The following is a 24,664-nucleotide window of genomic DNA, read 5'->3' on the forward strand; positions in this document are numbered from 1 at the left end:
AGTAGAGGAGATTTAAGAAGTATTATGTATGTCTCTCAAGCTGAATATCTACATATCAGATAGAGCTTGAGACTGGTTTTAAGCCAGGCGTGGTGGTGCACGCCTTTAATCCCAGCACTCGGGAGGCAGAGGCAGGCGAATTTCTGGGTTCAAGGCCAGCTTGGTCTACAAAGTGAGTTCCAGGGCAGCCAGGGATACACAGAGAGAGAAAAACCCTGTCTCGAAAAACCAAAAAAAAAAAAGAAAAAAAAAAAAAAGACTGGTTTTTGGAAAATAGTCACACGACCCAGGAAAACAGATTCCCAGATTTTTATTTCTGGAGCTGTACACCAGGTATTAAAGTACAACAAATACAAAATAATGCTCAGAAATCAGTGTTTATGTACAAATATTAAAATCAATGCAACAATAGCAACTTCCTCTTCAACACTGGATACTAAAACTTGTTCTGATTGTCACTAGTTCCTCATACTCACAGGGTACTTAGTTCAAACTGGGACAATTGCAATCACTGGTCATCTAAGAGGAATATTAATATCTACCATATTTAACAATAAAACTAATAGTTTCCCTCCTTTTAGTGAAAAAATTAGGAACTTTTTAAAAAACATAGTAATGTCAATATTTTATAAATTATTTCAATTTCCATTCGTAGACAATGTGCTTTGAAACTCTGGGCAGACAATCTCCTTGGTGGTCGGGCTTGTTAGTTTACATTCAAAGTTGAAGTATTTACTAGACTTTGGTTAAATTAAATAGTACTGCTACTCTATTAGGTCTGATCTCAAATATTTGTGACCTTCAATTTTAAAAATTAAAAAGGAAATGATTGCACAATTCTGTGACCTCATTGTACAGACTTTAGGGTTTTTTTGTGTGTTTTTTTTTTTTTTAAATAGTATTCTACATCCTTCAAGTAAATTCAGCAGTTGACCATGACAAGAGGAAAACTAAACATTAAAAGGCCGGCGGCATAGCACGGCAAAGCACACGTGACGAAAGTAAAGTATTGCTCCAGTCACAGCACCAGGTCACACTCGTCCACGCCCACATCCTCCGAGTGCCCTGGACGCACAGGATGGGCCAGCCGACATCGCCACTGCTCACCATGGATTTTTGGTTTGTTCATATGAAAATATTGCGGCAAATGAAAGAAACAAAGAATTCATCACCGTTTGCTCGAAGAATTGTGCTTATTAACACGTGATAAAAGGCATTGTTTTTCTTCATACGATTGCAAAGCAGATTTTTTATGCTTTCAAACTCAATTCTTTTAATAAACAGTAACAAATTCTCTGTTAAGATGTTCAAATGGAGACAAAAAAATAAGTCCAGCTGTTGGAAGAAAATTCAATAAATAGCTATTTTACATGGATAAAGTCATAGTGGTACAATTTATGAATGTCACATCAGGCATGCACAAAAATGTATCATACATGACAGGAGCAGTCAGAAAATATTGAATTAGGTCTAAAAAGATATGAAGAATTTACTGTACACATATATACAAAAATCTTGCAAATTATTGCCTCATTTTAACAAGGAATTAAAAGTAAACGTTACCAGCTAGGTAGCACTCTCTAAGAGGCTAAAATCCAGTTAGCATTTAAAAATCTGTTAAACTAGCTGGAATTTATTTCTCTCATATCATTTTTCTGGATTTTGGTCAAAACTCTATTTAAATAACTAAAGTGTCCATTCAACTTGCTGATAATCAAAACTCTAGATGAGAAACACTGTTTCCATCTTACATCAAGACCCCAGCGATGCATAGATAAACTGTGTCAGCCAATGAGAATGGGCATTTTCATGTAAGTGCAACTGGTATTAGCATTCAGTCATCTTTGTGTAAATTATTTATACAGACCAGCCACTGTAAACCCAGAGTGAAAAATATAGTTTTAACAATGCAAGAATATGCCCGGTATCCTCCTACATTAAAGAAAGTCTACTGAAGGGAACGAAAGAAAGAAGGTTCAAAGTTTAGCACAGCACAGCACAGCAAAGCTAAGCAAGCACTTGGAGAGTGTCAGGAAGCAACGTGGAGCCCAGGCTGCCCACTGTTTACTGTGTGCATACAGGAATACCAAATTTTAGATGCATAAGTTAAAGACTGATTTTAAGTTATTAATTCAACTACCCTTTGTCCTCTGTGCTAAACTAAATTGTATAGTTAATGTGCTACTGCGTAAACACTTCAAAGCAATCTTCATTAAAATGCTGCAAAGGAAAACAATACACACCATCCAAAACCAAGGATGTCATTGCAGTTCACAGTTTGTGGAATAAATACCCTCCCTTCCAATCACTAGGACCACTACCTCCTACCTACTCCTCAGCACGACCTTGAAGCGACCTACACTCATAAACAGCAACACAACTAGTAAAATAAAAAAAAAAATCAAAATATTTAATTAAGACGGTGCAAAAAGTAACTGTTTTAACTGTAAAAGCAAAGCTGATATCCTAACACTGTCTTGTAGAGTTTGACTCACCTGAAAACTTAAAAGGAGCATGTCTAATAAAGCAAAAATGGTCAAAGCTATGACAATGGCTTCTTATTCATGTTTGGAATAAAAGTGAAATCACGTCTGAGATGCACGTGACCATCTGTCACATTTTAGAACTTAAAAGTGGTAACGTACCATTCTACTTCAGACAGAAACTCACAGTTTTCTTTCCAACTATTCGAGCTAAACAAAGTAGCTTCAAGGGTCTGCGTTATGGATCCCATCAGAATTCTAAGTTTAGTAACACTGTGAACTGCAGTGCTCCAAACAAGGTGTCCCAAAATGTAAACCACTGAGACAACTTCCTGGGCTTTGTAGACTGCGCCTCTGCAAGTCAACTGCCTTGGAACCAACTCAATTACCAGTGACCAGTATGATTTTTAATATTACAATCTTGACAATGGTGGACAAAACCCCATATGAATATCACATCTTCAAATGCCAATTATTTTTTGTAAAAAACAAGAAAAAAGAAAAAAAAAGTTTACACAGAAGTTCCCCGGCAGTACAATGACCAATTCTGTGTAAGGTAGCCCTGGTCTAGAATTTTGAAACAGGATCCAAGCAAGTGTCTCCTTCATTTGCACACAGCTCCTCGTGCTGGCTTCCAGACAGATGGTCTTGCTGTTTTGTAAACTGAAGTGCTCTAGTTGAATAACATGAGAGAAGTTTCTGTTTTTAAAAAAATCCTTGCATGTTTGTGCAGTTTAAAGAAACCTACCCCTGCTTTTTTTTATTAATAAAGAAAATAAAACCAAAAAAAAAAAAATGCTACATTGAGCAGGGATCGGGGTTGGTGCCTGTAAACACTGATTCCACTGCATCCGTTACGGCAAAAGGAGCTGACATGAAAAGAAGCCACATCAGTTCTGAACATCTGTGCTGGTTTGAGCTGGTGGCCTCTGTCTACAGGTTTTAAATCTGGGGTGAGGGCGACGGGAACAGAAAAAAGGAGGCCGTGGAAGAGGTATTAAGGGATGAGGAGGAGAAGCAGAGCTTAAAGCTGCACCACAGAGCTCCATCTTAGTTCCCAACTCTGCGGATCATAGTTCATTTCCACATTTATGGATTGAAAAATGAAAATACTCTTGATAAATCAAGATATAGTTCTATACATACTGACATCACTGATGTCATAGTGAAAAAGGTTCAAACTTCCAGTGAAAGACTATGCCAACCTGATAGCTCCCCTCGAGTTTACTGGTACTGCACACCCATTGTCCCTGGGCTTCCCGTTCCCATCACTCGGAATGAAGGGCGGCGTGCTGGTGCTGATGCAGACTATGGGCATTGATGAATCCGTTTGTCTCGTTGGCAGACAAACTGCCAAAGTCAGCTACAGAGACAGCCATTTTGGCACTGGTGATGTGATGTGTATGATTTTCAAAGTCTACACCCAGGTTGTTTACAGAAACCTCATTCATAAAGGATTCGGGGACAGCAATGCCCATCTTCAATCTCTTTGCTGGTCTTTCTGATTCTTCGCTGCACATGGGGTTTAACTCTGAATGGTAAAATCCAGTCTCAAATAAATTAAAACAGTCACTTTCACCGTTGCTGGGCAGGGTGAGTAACTCTTCCGTTACGACAGGCACATGACTGACGTGTCCGCGAGGTGTGTTTGCCAGCGGAGGAAAGCTGTCATCCAGACAATTCACAGCGGTTGGGGTGCAGACAGTTGCTACACTGTTGGTTAAAGCTAGAAAAGAATGGAAAGTAGTTTAAGTGAGAGGTCACTGCTCTGTAACAGAATGCAGCCTGCAGCAGGCTGTGCACGCAGTCTCATCTTACCTGTCAGGTCACTGGCAGTGAAGGAGCTGAGAATGTTCAGCGGCTGATCAGGAACGGGCTCAGGCCGGTTACAAGTTAAGGCTGAAGAACTGACGGTACCACCCAGAGACTCTGTTTCATCTACGAGACGATCCATATAGTCCCTGAAGAATACACACCGTAATCTTAACTGGGCATCACAGGTAAACATGGCAGCCACTCAAGTCAAACGACTATACTTACGTAACACCAGGGTGATGGTTATAGCGTTTCTTTCCAAATTTTGTCTGTTGAGCAAAGTAATCATAGCGTTCTGATTTCTTCCACATGTAGTAGAAGGCGACACACTCGGCGACAGTTCTAGATCTCACCTAGTAAAGAAAGGCAGACAACTGATGCTCCCAACACCATCTTTTAGCAAGTATTAGTGACATGTCTCTAATGAGATTTCCAAATGCATATCCACAATGTTGCATGTTTACTTAAAAAATCCTCAAACAATTGTGACTGAATTCTCATTGTGACCACAGCTGTGGGAACTAACCAACGTCCAAAGACAGGTCTATGAGTGGTTTTCCTTGGGACTAATAATTTTCCAATGATGAGCAGGTAAACTGAGGAGAACAAAACAGTCTCACCATATTATCTAAGGGCTCGGTGAGTCCCAAGACCCACACCCTCCAGCTCTGTAGGGAAAGACCATTCACTAACAGGTGCGGGGCTTTTCTGCTCCTTGTGTTTGGCTCTTATCTCCAATGGGCTTAGCAACTAACTTTTGTAAATCAAATAGTTGGCTCCATACCCAAACTACAGTCCTCCAAAACACTTAACAGCCATCAGTCTGACTATACAGACTTCTTTTATTCAATTAACCCATTCTTCCGACTTATCAGTGCCCCAATACAGACATTTCAGTCTCTATCCTGATTCCACAGTAAGCTGTGACCTAAAGACACTAATGGAGACACTTTTGAAACCATGAAAGGCAGTATAACTTTCAATAAACACCATTAACTAAGTCTTCATAGAGAATATAGGCTTCCTGAAGCCACAGACCTCTTCTTCCTTACCCACTGCTGTGTATGCCAGGTGCCTTAAATAGTGTATGGTAAGTGGGGGGACTGTTTATGGAGCAAGTGGATTAAGATTAAATTTCATAAGTCAGACATCTTTGAACATATTTAATCTATTTGCACTGAAAGCTTTAGCTTACCATTTAGAAAACAGTAGACTATTGGTTTAATATACAAAAAGCATGAAATTTCCAATATAGTAATGAAGGAGTATGTAATGCAGAGACAAGAAAAGGCACAGAGGCCGGGTGTGGTGGCGCACGCCTTTAATCCCAGCACTCGGGAGGCAGAGGCAGGCGGATTTCTGAGTTCAAGGCCAGCCTGGTCTACAAAGTGAGTTCCAGGACAGCCAGGGCTACACAGAGAAACCCTGTCTCGAAAAACCAAAAAAAAAAAAAAAAAAAAAAAAAAAAGAAAAGGCACAGAGAATGGAGAGGAAGAGAAGAACCATCTCGCCTCAAAAGTCACAGAAGCTGTACAAACACCCCAGAGAATCAACAGAATAGAAACGGAAAGGGGTGAGCCCCAGAAACAGGAGCCTACACTCAAGGCCTGCCTGGCTTCAAAATTCAGGATCAGTCCAGGCAACTTAGTGTGACCCTGTCTCAAAATGCAGAGAGCTGGGATGAGCGACATGTGAGGCCTTGCCAGCTTCAATCATCAATACTGAAAAAGGTAACAAGGTCTCAGGATTGAGGATGTAAACCATGAAGATTAACCAACTACCCCCAGGCACAGTAGTGCACCCCTATAATCTCAACACTGGGAAGGAAGGCTGAGGTAGGAACAGCACCTGTGAGGCCTGCTGGGTTACAGTGGGCCTGGACAGCCTAGACTACAGAAGGGAGACATTAGCTTTAAATAAGTAAATATATATGCATATATATATATATATATATATATATATATATATATATATATATATATAAACAATAACAACTCAGAAACACCTATTACTTCCCTATGTACAAATAATGACCTGAAATTTAAAACTGAAAATACATCAGTACCTTCAACTAGATTTGAGTAAAACTATATTAAACACTTAATGAAGACATTAAATACATGGATAATCTATGTTCCTGGAACAGAAGACTAATGATTCATTCAGTATACTCCCAATAAAACCCCAGCAGGCTACTCTGTGGACACCGATAGTTAATTCTCTATGGAACACAAAAGCAAAAGAACAAGACTATTTAACACTGTACTGCCAACAGTGAGTAGGGTATGGGCTTTAATTCCAGCACTCAGGAGAGTTTGAAGTTTGAAGTCAGGTTGGTCCACATAGTGAATTCCAGGCTAGCCAGGGCTACATAGTGAGACCCTGTCTCAAAGAAAAGGGAGAGGAATAGGGACAGGGACAGGGAGAGCAAAGAGAATCTGATACAGGGGTGTTTGGATAGAGAAGGCCAGCACATTACTAAAGAAAGAATGGAGCCCAAAAATGTAAGCACTGATCTTTGACCAAGGAGTCAGGCAGTTCAGTGGAGGAAGAGTGAGAACAAACAAAACTCAAACCAGACACACACATCTAGCCCTTGTATCTTAAGTCTGTAAGAGCAGTACTGAGTTCCTGCCGGCAGTCTCTGCAGTCACCCAGTTTTAATAGCAGTTTTGCCTTTCTCACTGTCTGGGTGGACATTCTCGGATTGCCTTTCACTGAGCTACTCCTCATTCGTCTATGCTATGTATAAGGCAGTGACTGCAGCCGTTGTAATTGCGGTAGTGAGCAATCTCTCCGCCAGCTCACCTTATCTTTCTGAATGAGATGAAAATCTTTTCCATGGAGCATCAGTGCATGTTCAAAGCTTCGGCACTCCTCTTCTGTCCACGCTGTCATTCCTTCTACAGAGAGAGAGAAGAAAAGAGCTCGGGACTCTGCCATGTGCATCCTGGATTTCCCTTCAGACTCACTCCTCACACATACTCAGACTGCAGGGTGCTTCAGCTACATTACACACACACACACACACACACACACACACACACACACACACACACACACTTTCCTGGATGAAGAGAGGGCTCAGTAGTTGATTGTATACTGTTCTAGAGGACCTGAGTTCCATTCCTCCTACCCACATCAAGCATTTCAGCACAACCTGTAACTCTGGCCCCCTCCTCTTCTAGCCTGTTTGCACCACTGCTTACGTGTACATAAACCCAGATATATACAGATATATACACAGATATATCTACACCTACACAACTGAAATAGTAAATCTTAAAACACAAGAAAACAAAAAACATACTTTTTGTTCTCTGCACTGTGTAACAAGGATTTAATGTATTAAAATACATGTTTTTTTTTCTTGTGTGTCTGCGTGTGAATGTCAACAGTTACATGTACACACGTGCATGAAGACTCAGATCATGACTGTGTCCTCAGGACAGAGCTTCCCTGTTTTATTGAGCCAGGTTTTCTCCCTACCCTAACCTGGGGTTAGCTGACTAGGCAAGGCTCGATGGCAAGTGAGAGCCAAGGGTGTGTGCCTGCCTCCCAGTTGGCTTGCGTGATCGCCGGTGCATACCAGCACAGCTTTGCCCATGTGTTCTGGAGATCAGCACTGGCTCTTTACTAATTAAGCTGTTGCTCCAGTCCCAACAAGATTAGAAAAAAATGACTGGAATAAAAGGAAAGGTTCTATTTCGGTTTAATGTAAAAAGTAAGTTCTTTAATTCCAGACTATGAGAAAAATCCATCCATATTTATTTAAAGTCAGTATGTGAGTGCTGAGAATTAATCCATGCTCTCAAAATACTAAATTCCATCAATTTTCCAGCAGCCACTAATGTTGAGAAATAAACTCTAGAGTTAGGGCAAGAAAACCTTCACAAGGCTACAGCCAAGGCTCAGGGATTAGTCATTTCTGAGTTGCCTCACTCACTGATACTGGGGACCAGATCCTCAAAGCCATTACAAGCAGTAGACAAAGAGAAAATGAAACATTTTGAATTCAGGAAAATCTGGTCTAAAGACTGGAAGTTGACAGTTTAAAATAATCCTTCTAAGGAAGTGTCTTCTACAGGGCAAGTGTCTCAACCTACAAATGTAAATACACTATTTCCAGCTTTTACATTTTCCAACGTCACTAAGTACTATTTTCATTCTACATGCACTTAATTGTGGAGAGAGTGCATGATAGCCATTTATATGAAACCATGTTCCACTGCGCCCCTCTCCTTTCCTCACCGCCTGTCTCTGTGCTTGTGTGTCCGTGTGTGGAGGTCAGACAACAGTGTTGCTGGAGCTGCTCCTCTCCTTTCATCGATGTAAACTCGGGTCCTCAGGCCTGGCAGCCAGGAGCCTTTACCTGCTGAGCCATCTCGCCAGCCCTCCTTTCTTCCCGATTAAGTCTAAATCTCCCTTTTATTTTCTGACTTACATAAAACCAAAATATTCCCAACATTTTTCAGTCAAATTATAAAATCATTCTTCTTAAATTACTGTGGCTCTATTGTCACTTGTGAGGTCTGCTTTGTTCTGTAACTACTACCAGTAACTGGACAAAAGGAAGTAAGTGCTATGACAACGAACAAAAAGGTTACAGCCTGCTCCGTCCTGTGCACCACACCACCTATCCTGATGCTCACGTGAACACCCCTCATTATTTCTCCTGTTTTCAGTTGTTTCTCACCTTGAGATGCCTTTCCATTACAGCAGTACCTTTCAATGGCTTCCTTTATATTGTGGTTACACTTGAGAAGTTCGTATAATGCCTAAGAGAACAAGAGGGAGAGGAAAAAACAACCAATAAAAACTGCTGCTAACAGACATGGTCTAAGAACATTTTAAGAAACAAGGTATCTTTTAAGAGAGTCTTGACAAACAATACTAAAATGCTTTCAAATCATGACAAGCCAGGTATGGTGGCATCCGCCTTTAATCCCAGCAGGTGGATCTCAAGGAGTTCCAGGCCTAAGACAACCAGGGTTAAGTAAAGACTGCTATGACATTTGTTCATCCCAGTATATGCGAGTGTCTGGGTATTATATGTGTGTGCAAGTGTACACACAAGAACCTGTGTGGGCCAGACATCGATTTCAGGTGTCTTCTTGAATTGCTCTCCAGCACCACGCCCCTCTTTGTTTACGTAGGCACTGGGGCTCCTCACCAAGCCACCTGGCAGAGCCATCTGTTCCTTCTGACCCAGAAGTCATCCACGCTCACCACACTGACTTTGCATCTTTCTAGGTCTTCTCACATGGGAAGGTTCTTTAATCTTTTCTTAGAGTTACCAAAACAGAGTCTGATAGAACCCAGGATAGCCTTGCATATTAGACGAGGCTGACCATAACAAATTCTTTTGCCTGGCTTCAAGTGCTGAGTGAGGCTACAGGCATTCACTACCATGGCTGGCCAAACCCTCCACTTTTAGATACTTTTGGTAGAGGGGATATTAGTATGGGGTCTGTCTCTTGCTGCTCTTGTAAGAGGACTTGACAAAGCAGAATAAATTTCTAATGAGATAATATTAGTTGTAAGCAGATAAACACTGTCCTGCAGCAAAAAAGACAGCACACATTAAACCAAGTGCCAACATTATTCTTGATGAGATCTTGTCTCAAAAAACAGAGTGATCAGCCAGGCATGGTGGTTTTAATCCCGGCAGAGGCAGGCGGATTTCTGAGTTCCAGGCCAGCCTGGTCTACAAAGTGAGTTCTAGGACAGCCAGGGCTACACAGAGAAACCCTGTCTCGAAAAAACAAAACAGAGTGATCAAGACACCATGGCCAACCTCTGGCCTCCACTCACACCCTTCATAACCTCAACACAACAAACCCCTGAGAAAAGATGATGTCCTATTTACACTATTTACACTATAACCAAGTTATCTAGAAATACTATGTAAGAGGAAGCTTACCTGTTCATTATCCCTGGTGTGTGTGCCTGAAGAAAGCCTGTCTAGGACTTTTTCATTTCCAGTTCTTAATGAGGTCTCAACAAGGTACTCCTTGACTTTGCTCTCCAAAAGCACACCAGGATGCCACAGTAACTGGTCCTCATTTTCATAAGCTAAGAAAGAAATTCCCATTAACATATCACAAGTGATGAAGGCATTAATTAAAGAATGTCTGGCCTGTGCCTCTCGCACTGGACAGAGCTTCTGACTGGGGTAAGTAACTGAGCAGCAATGTGAATGAATGCTGGACAAGAACAGTGTTTGCTGGAGCCAACAGCACAAAGCTACTGTTGATGCTGGCTTTACTGACCATCTAAGGCTAGTGAACTATAATCCTAAAAGTGCATGTTAGAATCTTATAGTTTTGTAATATAGCTGTAAAAACCAAACCAAACCAACAAAAAATTCAACTGCTGAATTCTCTAACAACCTCTTTGGAATTCTCCTGAATTCCATAAATGGCCCTGTGAACTTTCTCAGGACCAAAGACAGCTGAGGTACATGTCAGGAGGCAACAGACTGGCCTCAGCAACTTCCTGCTCTGCCAGCAGCAGGACACAGCATTCCATCTGGTTTCTTTTTGCTCCCAGAGTTTCTGTTCACTCTCACTACCTCTCAGAACCGGAGATGAGGCTCTGCTCACAGCCCCTGAAGCCCCCAGGGTCTTCCCTCCCTTCAGGCAGCCCTGAAACCCGTGATCCCCCTGCCACTGGCTCCCACCAGGCCCAGCTTCAAGATTACTTGATATATTTCTTCCCAGACAGAACTAACTGTCTGGACTATGGGAGCTCCTCTGGATCAACCTGTCTCTCTACCGTCTAGGTTGGTATAATCACAAGCTTGGGTGTAAGATAATTTGACCTTACCTTTCTCGTCGTCACCATTGTACTGGCCAAGATAAGGGGGAATTTCTGCCTGATACTCCAGCCCAATCATTATTTCCTACAGGAAAATTGAGAAGTAAAAGCAGCATTATAAAAACAAATCCCAAATCAGCTCTTACCTATCAAAATCAACCTTATTGTGCAACACTAAAACTGTCACAAGTTGCTCAAGAAAGGTTCTTAGGTTTTTTTATTTAAGTGTGTGTGTTGGGGGCTGGTAATGCACAAGAGTCCAGGTGAAAGGCCAGAGGACAGTGATTTCTTGGAGCAGGAGTCATAGGTGTGAACCATCCAACAGTGCTGGGACCTAAATGCTTCATCTAGTTAGGCCACTTTAATGATTTATCTTTAATTACGCATATTTGTGTGTGCACATGCACACAGGCATGAATTGAGTTCAGGAGCCCAGAGGCCAGAGTCAAATCCCCTCAAGCTGGGGTTGCAGGCACTTGTGAGCCACTAAACCTGGTGCCAGGCGCTGTACCATTGTCTCCAGGATTAGCGCATGCTCCTAACCCCAAGCCATCTCTCTCCAGCCCGCAGCTAGACAGTTTTTAGAAGCATTAGTCTAAATGCTTTATTACATTAGTGACAGGTGGCTTACCCTTCTCAAATCTTCAGGTGAGTTACCACTGTCTGTTTCAACGTCCTCAATCTCTGACTCCTTGTCTCCATCACATGTAGTGTTTGCTTAAAAGAAAAAAATGCACATTTAAGCACCTAAGAAAATGCCATTTAATTTGTAAAAACTTGAATACAGAAGATCCATTAAGCCTGCTTGTACAGTCTTCACAGCTAGCATCTGTCACAAGGACAAACACTGAGAGCACCAACACTCAGTGTTGTGTTCCCCTTGTCACCACGCCATCATCTGAAATGTCAAGTGCAGCACAGGGCTTTGTCCTCATGGGACTGACCCAGGACTGCAGACAGCTGAGCCCAAAGCTGCCCCTGAACCTATCCAGTCATGTGCACGGGGAAACATTAAGAACAACACAAATGGGCTGCAATTTAGCATTTGTTTCAGCTTAAAGCCCTTTTAATATACTAAAAACATTAACAACCAAAAACTAAAGGGAAAAAATATAGTAAATCACTAAAAAATGGAAATACTTTGAGCACTGGTAAATCCTAAGCTGAACCTTTCAACAAGCCCAAGAACTGTTTTGTGGCTGAACTAAGTAAAATGGTTTACCACAGCAACAGATGAAAACAGGCAGCCTTGCAAAACTAACTGAGTGAGTGTATGGGTTCACTCCATCCCAGTGACAAAGGTGGAATCCTATCCAGACTCCCACACTCTATTTCTAGCATTCTTACATCGTAAAGGCCGGGGGAAGAACTCCGAAGTTTCATGCGAAGTCACGGACGGAGTCAGATCATCAGCAGAAGACTGGGTTTCCTCGTCATCGCCCGACAACAGGTCTTTCGCTATTTCTTCCTGCAAGAGTTAGAAAGCAGTGCAGGTCAGGAAGAGCTGCTTGCAACCTCAGCAGCTGATGGGGACGCTTTTGCTTTTATAACACTCAATAATTAAGAACCAATTTGCACCTTGGTTCTAAAAAGTTTGAAATTCTGTAATTTACTTTGTGTATAAATACTAATAACATTTAATACTTAATATATTGTTTTAAATTTTTAAAGTTTTGTCAAATAGGAATAAAAAATGCAATTGCACACTTAAACAACTTGCCATGCAAAGAATCTACTGGAAGTTCCATACCAATTTTCAGTGGATTTATAATAAAAAAAAAAAGTATATTCTAGCACAGCACAACAGCGTGTGTCTCTGGAGCAGGTTACGAGGCTGAGGCAGGGGAATTTCATGAGCTCAGGAGTTCATGCCAACGCTGAGCAAAACAGTGAGACAGTAATTCAAAAACAATAAAACCACAATAAAAATAGAACTTCTCCGTGGCCAGAAATTATACTTTCTCCAACAATTTTTTAAATTATGTATTTATTTTCTTCATTTACATTTCAAATGCTATATCCCAAAAGTCCCCCAGACCCTCCCACCCCACCCCACTCCACCCCACTCCCCTACCCACCCACTCCCATCTCCAACAATTCTTAAAAATTTAGAATTATCTCCAAACTCCACTCTTCCGATGGGTTAAAATGTCCAATTAAGTGACTGGTGCTTAAAAAGAAGCAGGTATGGATTTGTATGAAAGTCACCGTCACACAGCAGGTACCCAAGGCTGAATGATACTGAAGAAAGCACACAGTAAGAGGTAGGTCCCAAGATGTGGATTCTCTCTTCCTGCCTAAAGCCTAACTGGCAAAGAAAGCCTCTCAGAACCCCACCCAGAGAGGCATGGCCTCAGGATTCTCCTCAGCAAGGAGTGGGCCTCCCTACAAGCAGTCTGTGTGAGACGTGTCATCATGGCCTTGCCTGCTGTGACCACTGTCACCCAGAAGCACAAGTCTGCCTAAGCCAGTTTAGTGTGCAGGCTCTGGGAGATTCATTAACAGAGGTCTTCAGACCAACTGCAGTTAAAGGAAAATCCCCTAGCTACAATGTCTAAACAGAAATAGTGAGCAAGAGTTGATTGAACAGCTGCTACTACTACTCTTAAAGCAATAGGATCAAATCCAAATGGATGTTTAGAGCAGTCAGAGTAAGAGGAAGTTTATACATTTCAGAATTAGAAAATGCTTTAAGCATTAAGAATCTTAGAAACCAGGCAATGACAGTGACCCTGATACTTCCATAAGGGCCCATACTTACTTTGTCTAGAGTCATATCTGGTAGTTCGTCTGCAAGTTCACTTGGGGAGCTGTTTGCACTGGAATTCGCAACCGTTGGGATTGTAGATTCATAGCCGTAGAATGCCAACAGGTCTTCTAGAGGCATGTTTCCTTCCTATGCAAGCAGGGTAGACATGGACTCAGTAATGCCATAACGTGAACTGCGGGTTAACTGCAATGCTCAAGTTTGTACAGCTCAGTATCAACAGGGCAGAGTCAACCACAGCCAAGCTTTTAAAAGTGTATTGCTTTTTTGTGTATTGCTGTAGAAAAGAGTACTAAGCCCAGTGAGTAAGTGCTGTATTAGCAAAAGCAAACAGTTCCAATAGGCCAATCAAGTGACCAACAGACAACTTCACATCATTTTTAGCTTGTTTACTCAAATAACCTTGGGTTCTGTATAAATATTGGTATATTTACTTTGTAGTTATATATTTATGTAATAATGTCCAAAACCCAACCGCCATTTTACATTCTCTGTTCTTAATAGTTTGAATAGCAGCCCCAAGTCCTCCTGACAACACTGCGTTGATAACCCGCATGCTTTGGCCTCAGCATTATAGCCGGGTACTTAGGCTATGATCAACAGTGACCCCCAAACTGTTTCCCAAGCTCATCACCATGTACTTCTAATGCAGATTTGCTTCAACACCTACCACGCACACATAACTGCAAAAATAAGCTTGATAACTCAGAAACTCCTGAGATGGTTACCTATGTCAATTAAGAGATTTCTTTCTAAAGCTTGGTTTAGTTCCCTTCAAGACAAACACCTCTGTCATACAGGGCTAACATGAAGCATGTGACTAGTGTCCATGAGTGGCCAGAGTGTGCTAAGCACTGCCGGTGCCTACAGGATGCTGGCTATCCACCAGGCCCAAGGAACATAGGCTGAAGGCCCCTGGCTTTTGTTCTATAGAACTTTTGTATCTAGAGAACTTAGCGACAGCACTGGGCCTCACCTCAGACAGAGCTTAGACTAAACCGTATGACAGTGCTAACTTACAAAGTCAGACAGAACATTACTCATGCAAGGAGGAACCTCCTGCAGGAGGGGACCAGGTTGCAACCTTGTCAGCCACCTGTCTGTAGCATCACTTCTCTAGGACTTCAGTGACCCTCCTCCATAGTGTGAAGGCCGCTGTTGTTCCTCATGTCCTAATGGTCTATCATATCATTCACTGACTCTAGTATTTTGTTGAGAGTTATTAGACAGGGATATAGAAAATTACAGAAAGTCCTTTCTCTGAAAGAATTCAGCCCTGAGAGAATCAGACAGGTTAACTGCCATACAACAATGGCTGTGATGCCCGACTCTGAAACTGATGCCCTACTGTGCACCCAGACAAGGGTGCTGACCCAGGAAAACAGGGCCGGAGTCGGGATGAACAGACAAAGCTGTGTCTCAGGATGTGTTCCACCATCAGTATCCGTGGGCTCAGACCACTGCACTGGTTAGCTGCTGATATAAAACAGGCTTAGCCTTAGATTAAGGGAACCAACAAAGCCCAAATATAGAGAGAGCTGCAAGCTATGTAGTGCAAATAAAACACAAAGAACCCTAAGATAAAGAGTAAGGCTGGGGTCCATTTTCATTGGATAGCAAAGACACCCAAGCATGTGGCTGAGTCTCAAAGCATAGTCCTATGTCTACCATTCCAGTCAAAGGAAGATGTACTGAAAGCTGATGGTTGTTTAAGAAGTTGGTGGCCATGGCTAAGTGGGATGAATGACAGAAGGAAAGAACAGACTCCTGCACACTGTCCCCTGACTGCAACATGCCCACAGGCATGACTGTGAGTACAAACACAGAGACATAAAAAGCAGGAACTGACATCTTTCTTCTTCAAATACTGGAACACTACATAAATAAGAGTTGTGGGGTTATGGAGAGACATGAAGTGAGTGATAAAGACCTCTCCTTGAGCAAAAGGGCGGGCAACTCTTAGAGTGACAGAAAGATGAAAGGCCAGGGTGGGGGGGATTTTTTTTTTTTAAGGAATTATATTCAAGATTTTTACAGGACACAAGTTTGAGAACTATAAGGCATCCAAGAAGAAAAGTCAAGTTGGCCGGGAGCCTGGAGCTCAGAGACTCGGGCTCGGCACCCATTAGTGTCTACATGGTAAAGCCAGGAGCTGAGGAGCTGCCGACAGACAACAGGGCACACAGAGAAAGGGTCTGTGCTTTATTCCAACAACTTCAGATATGATACAGGAGCTTATAGGAAACAGGACAGTTATAAATCCTAAAGTGGGATCTTTATTCTAGACCCAGGAGAATAAGAACCCGAAGGAAGAGAATTTCATATATAACATGTAAGAGGAAAATACAGTTTTAAGTTATTTGATAGCAGGAATGAAAGAGATCTAAGTCTTAATAGGAAGGACTTCCAGCCTGAGGAGCCAGCTAACTCCAGAGCCACAAAACCAAGGCAAGGGCTTAGGACAAACATGGATGACAGGTGGACTGCTGCGCTTGAGGGAGAGCCCATGGATGGGTAAAATCCGAAGACAAGGGCAGAATCTGCCTACAGCAGAGAGGGATGGACCCAGGAAAGCAGGATGCTGAGAGGCCAAGGGTGTTCCCTGCAGTCAAACAACAAGGAGAAACCAAATGAGAAAAGGGCAGGCAAGAATTCTTACTATCTGGCAACCAGGATCCCTCGTGCCCTTATAATGAACTGGAAGAGGCCAAGCTAAGGGTTAAACTGGAGGGCGAAGCAGAGATGTCTGACACTTGACTAAAAAGGAGAGAGACCAAGGTCAGGGGGTTAAGTTCATCCAAATGGGAGACATACTTGACAACTTTATAAAAAAGAATAGTATATAACTCAGCGCTTGGGAGGTGGATCCCAGATGTGAGACGGGCCTGGGCTCTACAGTAAGATCCTAGCTCAAATCGTCGGTAAGTAGAATAAACTGAGGGCAAAGAGGGGATATATGGATTCCTGAGAGATGAGGCATATACTTCTAGGATAGGAAGGCTGAAAAGAATAGAAAAAAACTAGAGGTGGGGAAGAGACAAGAGGTTCTTGATTCTTCATAAAAACACCATTGTTAAACAAAGTACAAAAGATGGCAGACAGTCTTCCTATTGGGGTTGATGGAGATCACTGCTGGGAAGGCACTGGACTTGATGCTGGTTAAAGAGAATCCAGTTTCTGAAGCATTTTGCAAAATGAACTTCCTATTAGAACCTAGTAATCGTGTTTTCATACTTTTCCCCTCAAAACTGAGTTACCAAGGCCCAAGGTCACCTGCAATGACCAGTTCAGCTGACAAACTCCACCAACCATGCTAGGGACAGACTTTCTCCCCTGTCGTTGGATTATTTAACTTTAAGGACACAGGTAAGCGCAGCTGTATTTATCACTGAGCTGCTTTATGATGGGAGTACGCATGAGGAAAGCGGAGTGCATAGATAATTTAGTCACAGGGCACGCTGACTGCAGATCACCTTGGTAAACTACCCAGCCCATTACACCTCCATCTCTGTCTGTAAGAAAGGAGAGTACCATTATTTTAATCTGATGCTCATGTTAGAAATTAGGATACACACTACTGCCAACCACATGTTCATCTGTGTTATTTCTTAACCAATGGGACATTTTACTGTCAGTAACGGGGAAATGAGTTAACACTCTCCTGGCATGCATGATGCATGCCAGACGGTGGTGGAGCACGCCTTTAATCCCAGCACTTGGGAGGCAGAGGCAGGTGGATTTCTGAGTTCGAGGCCAGCCTGGTCTACAAAGTGAGTTCCAGGACAGCCAGGGCTACACAGAGAAACCCTGTCTCAAAAACACAAAGACTGTGATGCAGATCAAATAATTCAGTACCTAATACAGTATTCTTGAGACTCTCCAAAACAATAAATATGGAATGTTTAAATCTATAATCTTTAACCTTCCACAAAACCTAGTGGAAAGGATGATTTAAAGTTTCTTATTTAAACTTGTAAGTTTTTAGACAATTTAATAACAACCTTTTTAAGAGCTACATCTAAATCTAGAACTACTAAATTAAAATCTCAAGAAGCAGTTATATGAAAAAAAAAACAAAATTTATAAAGCTTATGATAAAGCCTTACTTTGCTATAACTAAAATCTAGCCACACAATCTAAGAGTCACATTAGAAAAGCTAATTTTGCATCTCTATTATTTTCCACACCACATAAGCATGATGGCCAAAAATTTGTAAGCACTAAATTACATTCATAGACAACATTAGTATAAAAATAAAAACTTCTAATTTTTGAAAATGAACATTAACATCTTATCCCTACAACTGTTGAAATATACCAATGCCTAAATTGTAGTTTCAATAAAGATCAATATATTATATTAAATTACATAAAAACATCAAAATATAAAATTTCTGCAAGCTTTACCCTTTGTTTCTTTTATTCATTTTTATGTTTTATTAAACATAAAATAAATAGAGACAGCTACACTTTACTGAAGAAAGAACCACTACTCAGAGGATGTAGCAGGATCATTTGGTCTCCTGTCCAATGCACACTAGAAAACAACTAGCCATCTCGGTTTTCAGAAAAATGTAAAGACCCCTGTATTCTGCGAGAAGCAGAGCCGTCGAGAGCCGTCGAGAGCCGATGCAGAACTCTTCTAATGGAGAAGTCCAGAGGTGGCTGATAAAATGCAATTATCAGCAGACACATAGAAAGAGGAACTACATACTTTTAGGTTGGACTAGAGCGCATTATATAGCTCAGGCTGGCCTTGAACTCATGATCGCGCGGAGTCTACCTCCTAAATGCTGGAATACAGAGAGGCGTGAGCCACCACTTCTGTCTTGGAGATTTTTTAGATGAATAAACCTAATTATAATTACCATGGATTAATTAATCATGTGAATGAAGGTGCTTCCAAAACTTCAGGTGTACTGGAGCAGCCTGAGAGAGCAGGCCGGGAAGACTGTTTCCCTGTACACTACCAGGAAGAAATGACTACAGTACTCAGCCCTGCTTCACAAAGCCTGAAGAGACTGCTTATGTTTGCACTCTTAAAAAACCCCAGAAGCACAAGAGTGGTGGGAACTCCAATAATTGATACCCTTGGCTATTATTCCTGAAGGCTTTTGTTCCAGTGAGCTGATCAGAAATTTTCAAATGGGGTTAACTTACAGACAGTTGAATCCTACAGCTCCAAGGTGACCCCTTGCAAGAAGACTTTTGCTATAGGCCTAGTGCAAAGGAAGGCTTAAAATGCAGTTCATTTGAATTTATATTGACTTTGGACTTAAGAAGTTGTGAACGGCACTCAATCCAGAATGTTTGGAAAAGATGACTGGAGGGTGCAAACGGAATATTGCCAACTTACATTTGATAGCACAGTAAAATTTGTTCAGTCTCTTAATAGCATCCCACTAATCTAAGTTTCTTTGGAAGGAAAAGATTTTTCCCTACTCTACTACAGGACTAAGTTAAGCTCAAGTCCGACCCTCACTGTTCTTAGATAAGGTAAAAAAATGACGCTAACAGATAAATAATGAACATGTTCTGACTATACTACTCTCAAAATAAGAGGAAATCTGTAATATTAGGTTTAAACAATAAAAAAGGTGCATAAAATAGTTCAGAAAGGTTGCAGAAGAAGTTACGATAAAATGTCTAAGTCTTTACCACGTGTGTGTGTGTTCTAATCTGACAGGAAGCCTTTACCTTTTCTAAGTCTTCAATTTCAGAGCTGAAGTTCTTCCCGTCGTCCATCAGCTCCTCCTCCTCTAGAGTTCTTTCGTCATCATAGTCATGAACTAGCATCTCAGCAGTGGGGTCAAAGTCATGGTCCTCAGAAGACAGAGAGCCAACTACAAGGAAACACACACCCGCCGCAAGGCCAGTCACCAACAAAGAAAGACGTGTGCTGCTCTTCCAGAGGCTTTGATACTTATATGTGAACTTTATTAAATCAATTTATTATCCACTTTATGGGTTGTAAAGTAAAACTACATATGGTCTTGAAAAAGATACCTAACCAGCAAAAGAACAAGTAGAGTATTCACAAACACTTTTACGGGCATCCAGACCATGAAAAGAACAAGGTATAGTATTTACACTTTATAGGCATCCAGACCATAGAAAAAAAAAAACATGTAATCGTAACAAAATTATTTCAATGGCATGTTCTGAAAATTCTTACTAGTTATCATTTCCTGAAAATAGCAAGAGCTGGGCACACAGCAATGTGGCACAATGCCTGTCTGGATTACATGGGCTCCTGGGTTCAAGTCCTAGTACAGCCTAAAGACAAGCCAAATGACCAAACATCAGAAGTTCCAGGAATGGGAGACTTCCAGAAAAAGAGTCAACAAACTAACATTAACATTTCAGAAGAGATTATATATTTTACATTATCTATAACCCTAAACAGACAAAAAATTCAATAGAAAATTGGCTTTTAAGACAAATACTTCTATGAAGCAGCTACATATAACAATTAAGGTATTTATTTATTTATTTTTCTGAGACAGGGTTTCTCTCTCTGTGTAGCCCTGGCTGTCCTGGAACTCACTTTATAGACCAGGCTGGCCTCGAACTCAGAAATCCACCTGCCTCTGCCTCCCAAGTGCTGGGATTAAAGGTGTGCGCCACCACGCCTGGCTAACAAGTTTTTTAAAAGCATAGAATCACTTTATTCATATCTTAAAATTCCTCAGAATTAATCAGACAAACATTAAAAGTGCAAATCCATGTTCTAGATTGCTTTTAAAAGTCTTAGAATTGCTGGGCAATGGTGGCGCACACCTTTGATCCCAGCACTCGGGAGGCAGAGGCAGGCAGATTTCTGAGTTCGAGGCCAGCCTGGTCTACAGAGTGAGTGCCAGGACAGCCAGGGCTACACAGAGAAACCCTTTCTCGAAAAACCAATCAAACAAACAAAAGTGTTAGATTTATGGGAAGAATTCATCCCACTGCCAAGTTGCTATTGTCACTACAAGCTTGTTTAACACCATAGTTTTAAGTATGTAATCAACAAGTTCAAAAATAAGTAAATAAATAGGACAATCGCAGGAGAAGTGCAGGCCTCCCTCCACTGGTTTTACATAGTACTGAATGCAATGGGTCCAGTGAAGCTCAGGAGCTTGGGAAGAGGAATTCTGAGACCCGAGGGTACGGCCAGGTATATGGAAGAATATTCAACAGTTTGCTCTGTTTTTAAGAAAGCTATTACTTGTTTAAAATTTCTAACTTAAGCACCATGTGAGATCATTACCAAAACAGTGAACTAGTCCCACATGTTCTCATGGTGGAGAGGCTCCAACCACAGTTCCGTGTCTGAGCTCAGAGACTTAGAAGCATTAGCCACTCCCATCCCACAAAGACACGTGGCCACTTCCATAACACCTGCAAGGTTTTGTTATTTCTTTAAAACTAAAAAAAAAAAAAAAAAAAATAGCATATGCTCATTTTTGTTGAAATAGATATTACTTAACTTAAACTTTTAGAGATAAAGAAATATTTACTCACTAGCTCAAAACCAGAACACCCCCTCTATAAATTTTCTTTCCTGAGAAACATCTGTGGTATGCCAGTGTCGAGGATGAAACAGAAGGCCCTGAACTCCTGGCTTTGTGACTTGAGACTTGAAGCAGGCCATTCAAAATCCCTAGGTCTAGCTTGGGTTTTCATTTGTAAAATACACACGGCTAAAGGCAATGATCTGTGAGTCCCTTCCAGATCTAAAATTCTATTGACTAAGTCATTAAAAACTAAGTGTCTGCTTAGATACTAAAGCCACACTGCCTTTTGTATTTTTATTGAAATTGCAACTTTTACAGATAATGATGCAAAATGAAAAATTATATTATCAACCTGATGGTTTAAATCATGTATATATTCTTTCCCTGAACTTGTTTGTGTCATAAGAGCTGCTTGTCTCAGGAAAAATTTAAAAACACTTGTACAGATGTACACAATGATTTTAAAAACAATCACATATTCCATTCACTTGGTGTTGATCTATTTTACCTCCTTAAAAGATATCTAAATAGATCTTTGAAAGTTAGCTAAATACAAAAAGTAAGACTGCAAGGCAAATGGCTTGCTCTCTGGAAAGCAGCATATAAAGAAAGTCTGGGGGGCCTGGCGTGGTGGCGCACGCCTTTAATCCTATCCCAGCACTCGGGAGGCAGAGGCAGGCGGATTTCTGAGTTCGAGGCCAGCCTGGTCTACAGAATGAGTTCCAGGACAACTAAACCAGAGAAACCCGGGGGGGGGGGGGGGGGGAGGGGTCGTCTGGGGATAATGGCAGAGAACTTGCTTAGCACTTGGTAGTCCCTATACAGAAAAGGGGGAAATTAAGCATATACCCCATTATGCTGGGTGACTCTCTGCAAAACAATTCTAATTGCCTCCATGTACAATAAAGGGGTGGGAGAATTCCAGAGGCACTTTTCTGGAACAAGTGAGACAAGGCAGCTAGAGAAAGTTTGAGAACCTAAAACAGTTTAGCAGATAAGGAGAGAGAGAGAGAGAGAGAGAGAGAGAGAGATTGATTTTCTACAACCTCCTCTCCCATGTAGGTACACCTGCGCAGATTCTGTGGACTCCTTTTATTAGATCCTCAATGTATTTTCTGGCTTCTGTACTAGGTAGGCTAAGATGGGTCTCTGCTCAAAATAACCATATTAATACATCTCTGTACAAAACCAGGAAGACACACATTGCTTTTTTTCCTTTATTATTAAGGTAGCTTTACCTAACCCAATTTTCAGTTTAAATATAACAGACACTTGAGAGACATAGTAAAGAAAAATGGAGAGTTAAAAGCTAATAATCCAAGTTGCCCTAAGTTCTGACAAGTTAAAGGGACAATTTATTTTTAATAAATAAAAATAAAACAAGGTGTTAATTTATAGAAAGTTGATTTGGGATTCATTATTTCCAGCTTAGAGGCAAACAATAAAAAAAGTTATGTGAGAATAAAAGACTTTGTAATAAGGTTTCTGGGGTACTTTTTCCAATGTGCACTGAGAACAACTATTCTCTCCTCTAACAAGTAAAACTACATTGGAACTCTAAGATCCAAATGATGAAAAAATATAGCAGGGTACATTTCTGTGGGTGTACAGAGAATCCTATCTCCCTCTGGGACCCCCCCCCCCCCGAAGAGGTTAAGAAAATTGAACAAACCTGGGCTCGAACTTCCAAAGGAAGCCTGGGAGAGAGAGAGAGAGAAAAAAAAAGAAAAGTGTGTGAGATTGAATCCTGTAGCAAGGAAAAGGAGGCAGCGCAGGCAACAGGGCGCAGAGGGGGCGGAGCCGAGCGCTCCCAGGCAGCTGCCAAAAAGTGCAAGACGTAGCTTCGCTCCAATCGCTCCCGGCCCCTTTCGGGCCCCCTCTTGGCTGCCTCGCCTTCCTCCCCAAGTCCCCAGTGTACAAACTCGCAGACTCCGGACGAGGGCTGGAGTTGAAACGGGCAACTCCAAGACACCGTTTAGAGCTCGGCAAGTTACAAAGCCGGGAAAGCCGAAGCCGGAGCTTACCCGGCTCGCAGCATCAATCCTTCATCCCGGGCATCTCACGAGTCCCCCCACTACAGCAGCTCACCCAGCTCTCCGCTGGCCCTAGAGCAAGTCCTCGAAACGCAACCCCGTCCCCTAGGAGGGTCTCACCCTCGGAGACACACACACAGCCTGCCCTTGGAGTGCGCGGGCGCCCCAACTCCAGGGTTTGTCGACTGCCCCAAGCGTAGGCCAGCTCGACCCTGACACTGGTCCCCAACCCAAAGCGGGAGCGCCCTCCCACCCCCACCTCCCCACCCCCACCCACCAGCCGCCGAGGTCGGAGGAGCCGCGACCACTGAGTCTGGGACCAGCCGGGTCCTCCCCCGGGGGAGCGGTCGGTCCCCAGCCCGCCAGCTCGGCCCTAGCACACACAGCTCGCTCCTGCCCGGCCCCGGTGCTCCCATCACGGCGCCCCCTCCCCCAGCTTGCCCGTCCCAGGGGAGCTAGCCCGGCAGCCCGGGTCGCCCGGTGTCCCCCCCACCCCCAAGTCCGGCCCGGGGTAAAGAGACTCTCGGGCCGCTCGGCGGGCGAGGGCGTCGAGGTGTGGGTCGGTCTCTGCGCCCGGGGACGCCGCACCTCGCAGGCTTCGGGGCAGAGAGTCCCGCTCCGCTCCCGCTGGCCTCGGAGCCCCCGGTCAGGAGGGGCGGCGGGGGGCCGGAGAGCCGAGGGCCGGGTCGGCTCACTCCGGCGGGGCAGTGGCGCAGCCCGCTCTCCGCGCTGCATTCCAGCCGCCGACCGAGGATCGGCCGCTCTCCACCCACCCCGATCCCGGGAGGAGGCGCCGAGCGAACGGCAGCCCGCGTCAGCCGCCCCGGCCACGGCCCGGAGGCTACCCCGGCCCGAGGCTCGCCGCCGCCGCCCTCCGCCGCCCGGCCCCGCCGCCCGGCCCGGCCGGGGTCGGAGCCGCCGCGGCCTAGTCCCGAAGGGAGACCGCTCCCGCGCCCGCTCCCGCCCCTCCGGCAGCCTCGCCGCGCCTCGCCGCCGCCCCGCGGCCCCCCCACCCCCGTCGCCGCCGCGCCGCCTTCCGAGGACCCGCGGGAGGAGCCGTGGCTCTCGGGCCCGCTGCGGGGCTTCGGGGGGCCGCCCGGCTCCCGCTCCAGCACGGCCGCCGCTGCCCGGTTTCTCCGCTCACCTCCGCCATATTGGTACCTTTAGGGCGAACGAGCAGCGCCGAGCCCAGTCCCCGGATGGGGCGCCTGAGCCAATCGCAGCCGCCGCCGCCGCTGCCGCCGCCGCGGC

General features: G+C 43.3%; 1 protein-coding gene across 2 annotated transcripts; it reads right to left on the reverse strand.

Annotated features, from left to right (window-relative positions):
- Positions 1-1,849: 1,849 nt before the first annotated feature.
- Mier3 (MIER family member 3) lies at positions 1,850-24,664 on the reverse strand. 2 transcript variants are annotated; one of them, XM_021180356.2, is made up of 13 exons: positions 24,558-24,664; positions 23,053-23,077; positions 19,582-19,727; positions 13,879-14,013; positions 12,465-12,585; positions 11,749-11,834; positions 11,127-11,202; positions 10,222-10,373; positions 8,995-9,076; positions 7,107-7,201; positions 4,524-4,651; positions 4,302-4,444; positions 1,850-4,209 (listed from the first exon to the last, which is right to left on the reverse strand). In XM_021180356.2, the coding sequence occupies exons 1-13, from the start codon at positions 24,564-24,566 to the stop codon at positions 3,752-3,754; spliced, it is 1,656 nt and encodes a 551-aa protein (XP_021036015.1). In that variant the 5' UTR covers positions 24,567-24,664; the 3' UTR covers positions 1,850-3,751. The 2 variants fall into 2 exon arrangements, with proteins under 2 accessions (XP_021036015.1, XP_085686946.1); XM_085830820.1 differs by lacking the exon at positions 24,558-24,664 and adding an exon at positions 24,002-24,025.

The sequence above is a fragment of the Mus caroli genome, unplaced genomic scaffold (genome assembly GCF_978045245.1).
Source record: "Mus caroli unplaced genomic scaffold, Mus_caroli_1 scaffold_15, whole genome shotgun sequence".
Classification (NCBI taxonomy): domain Eukaryota; kingdom Metazoa; phylum Chordata; class Mammalia; order Rodentia; family Muridae; genus Mus; species Mus caroli.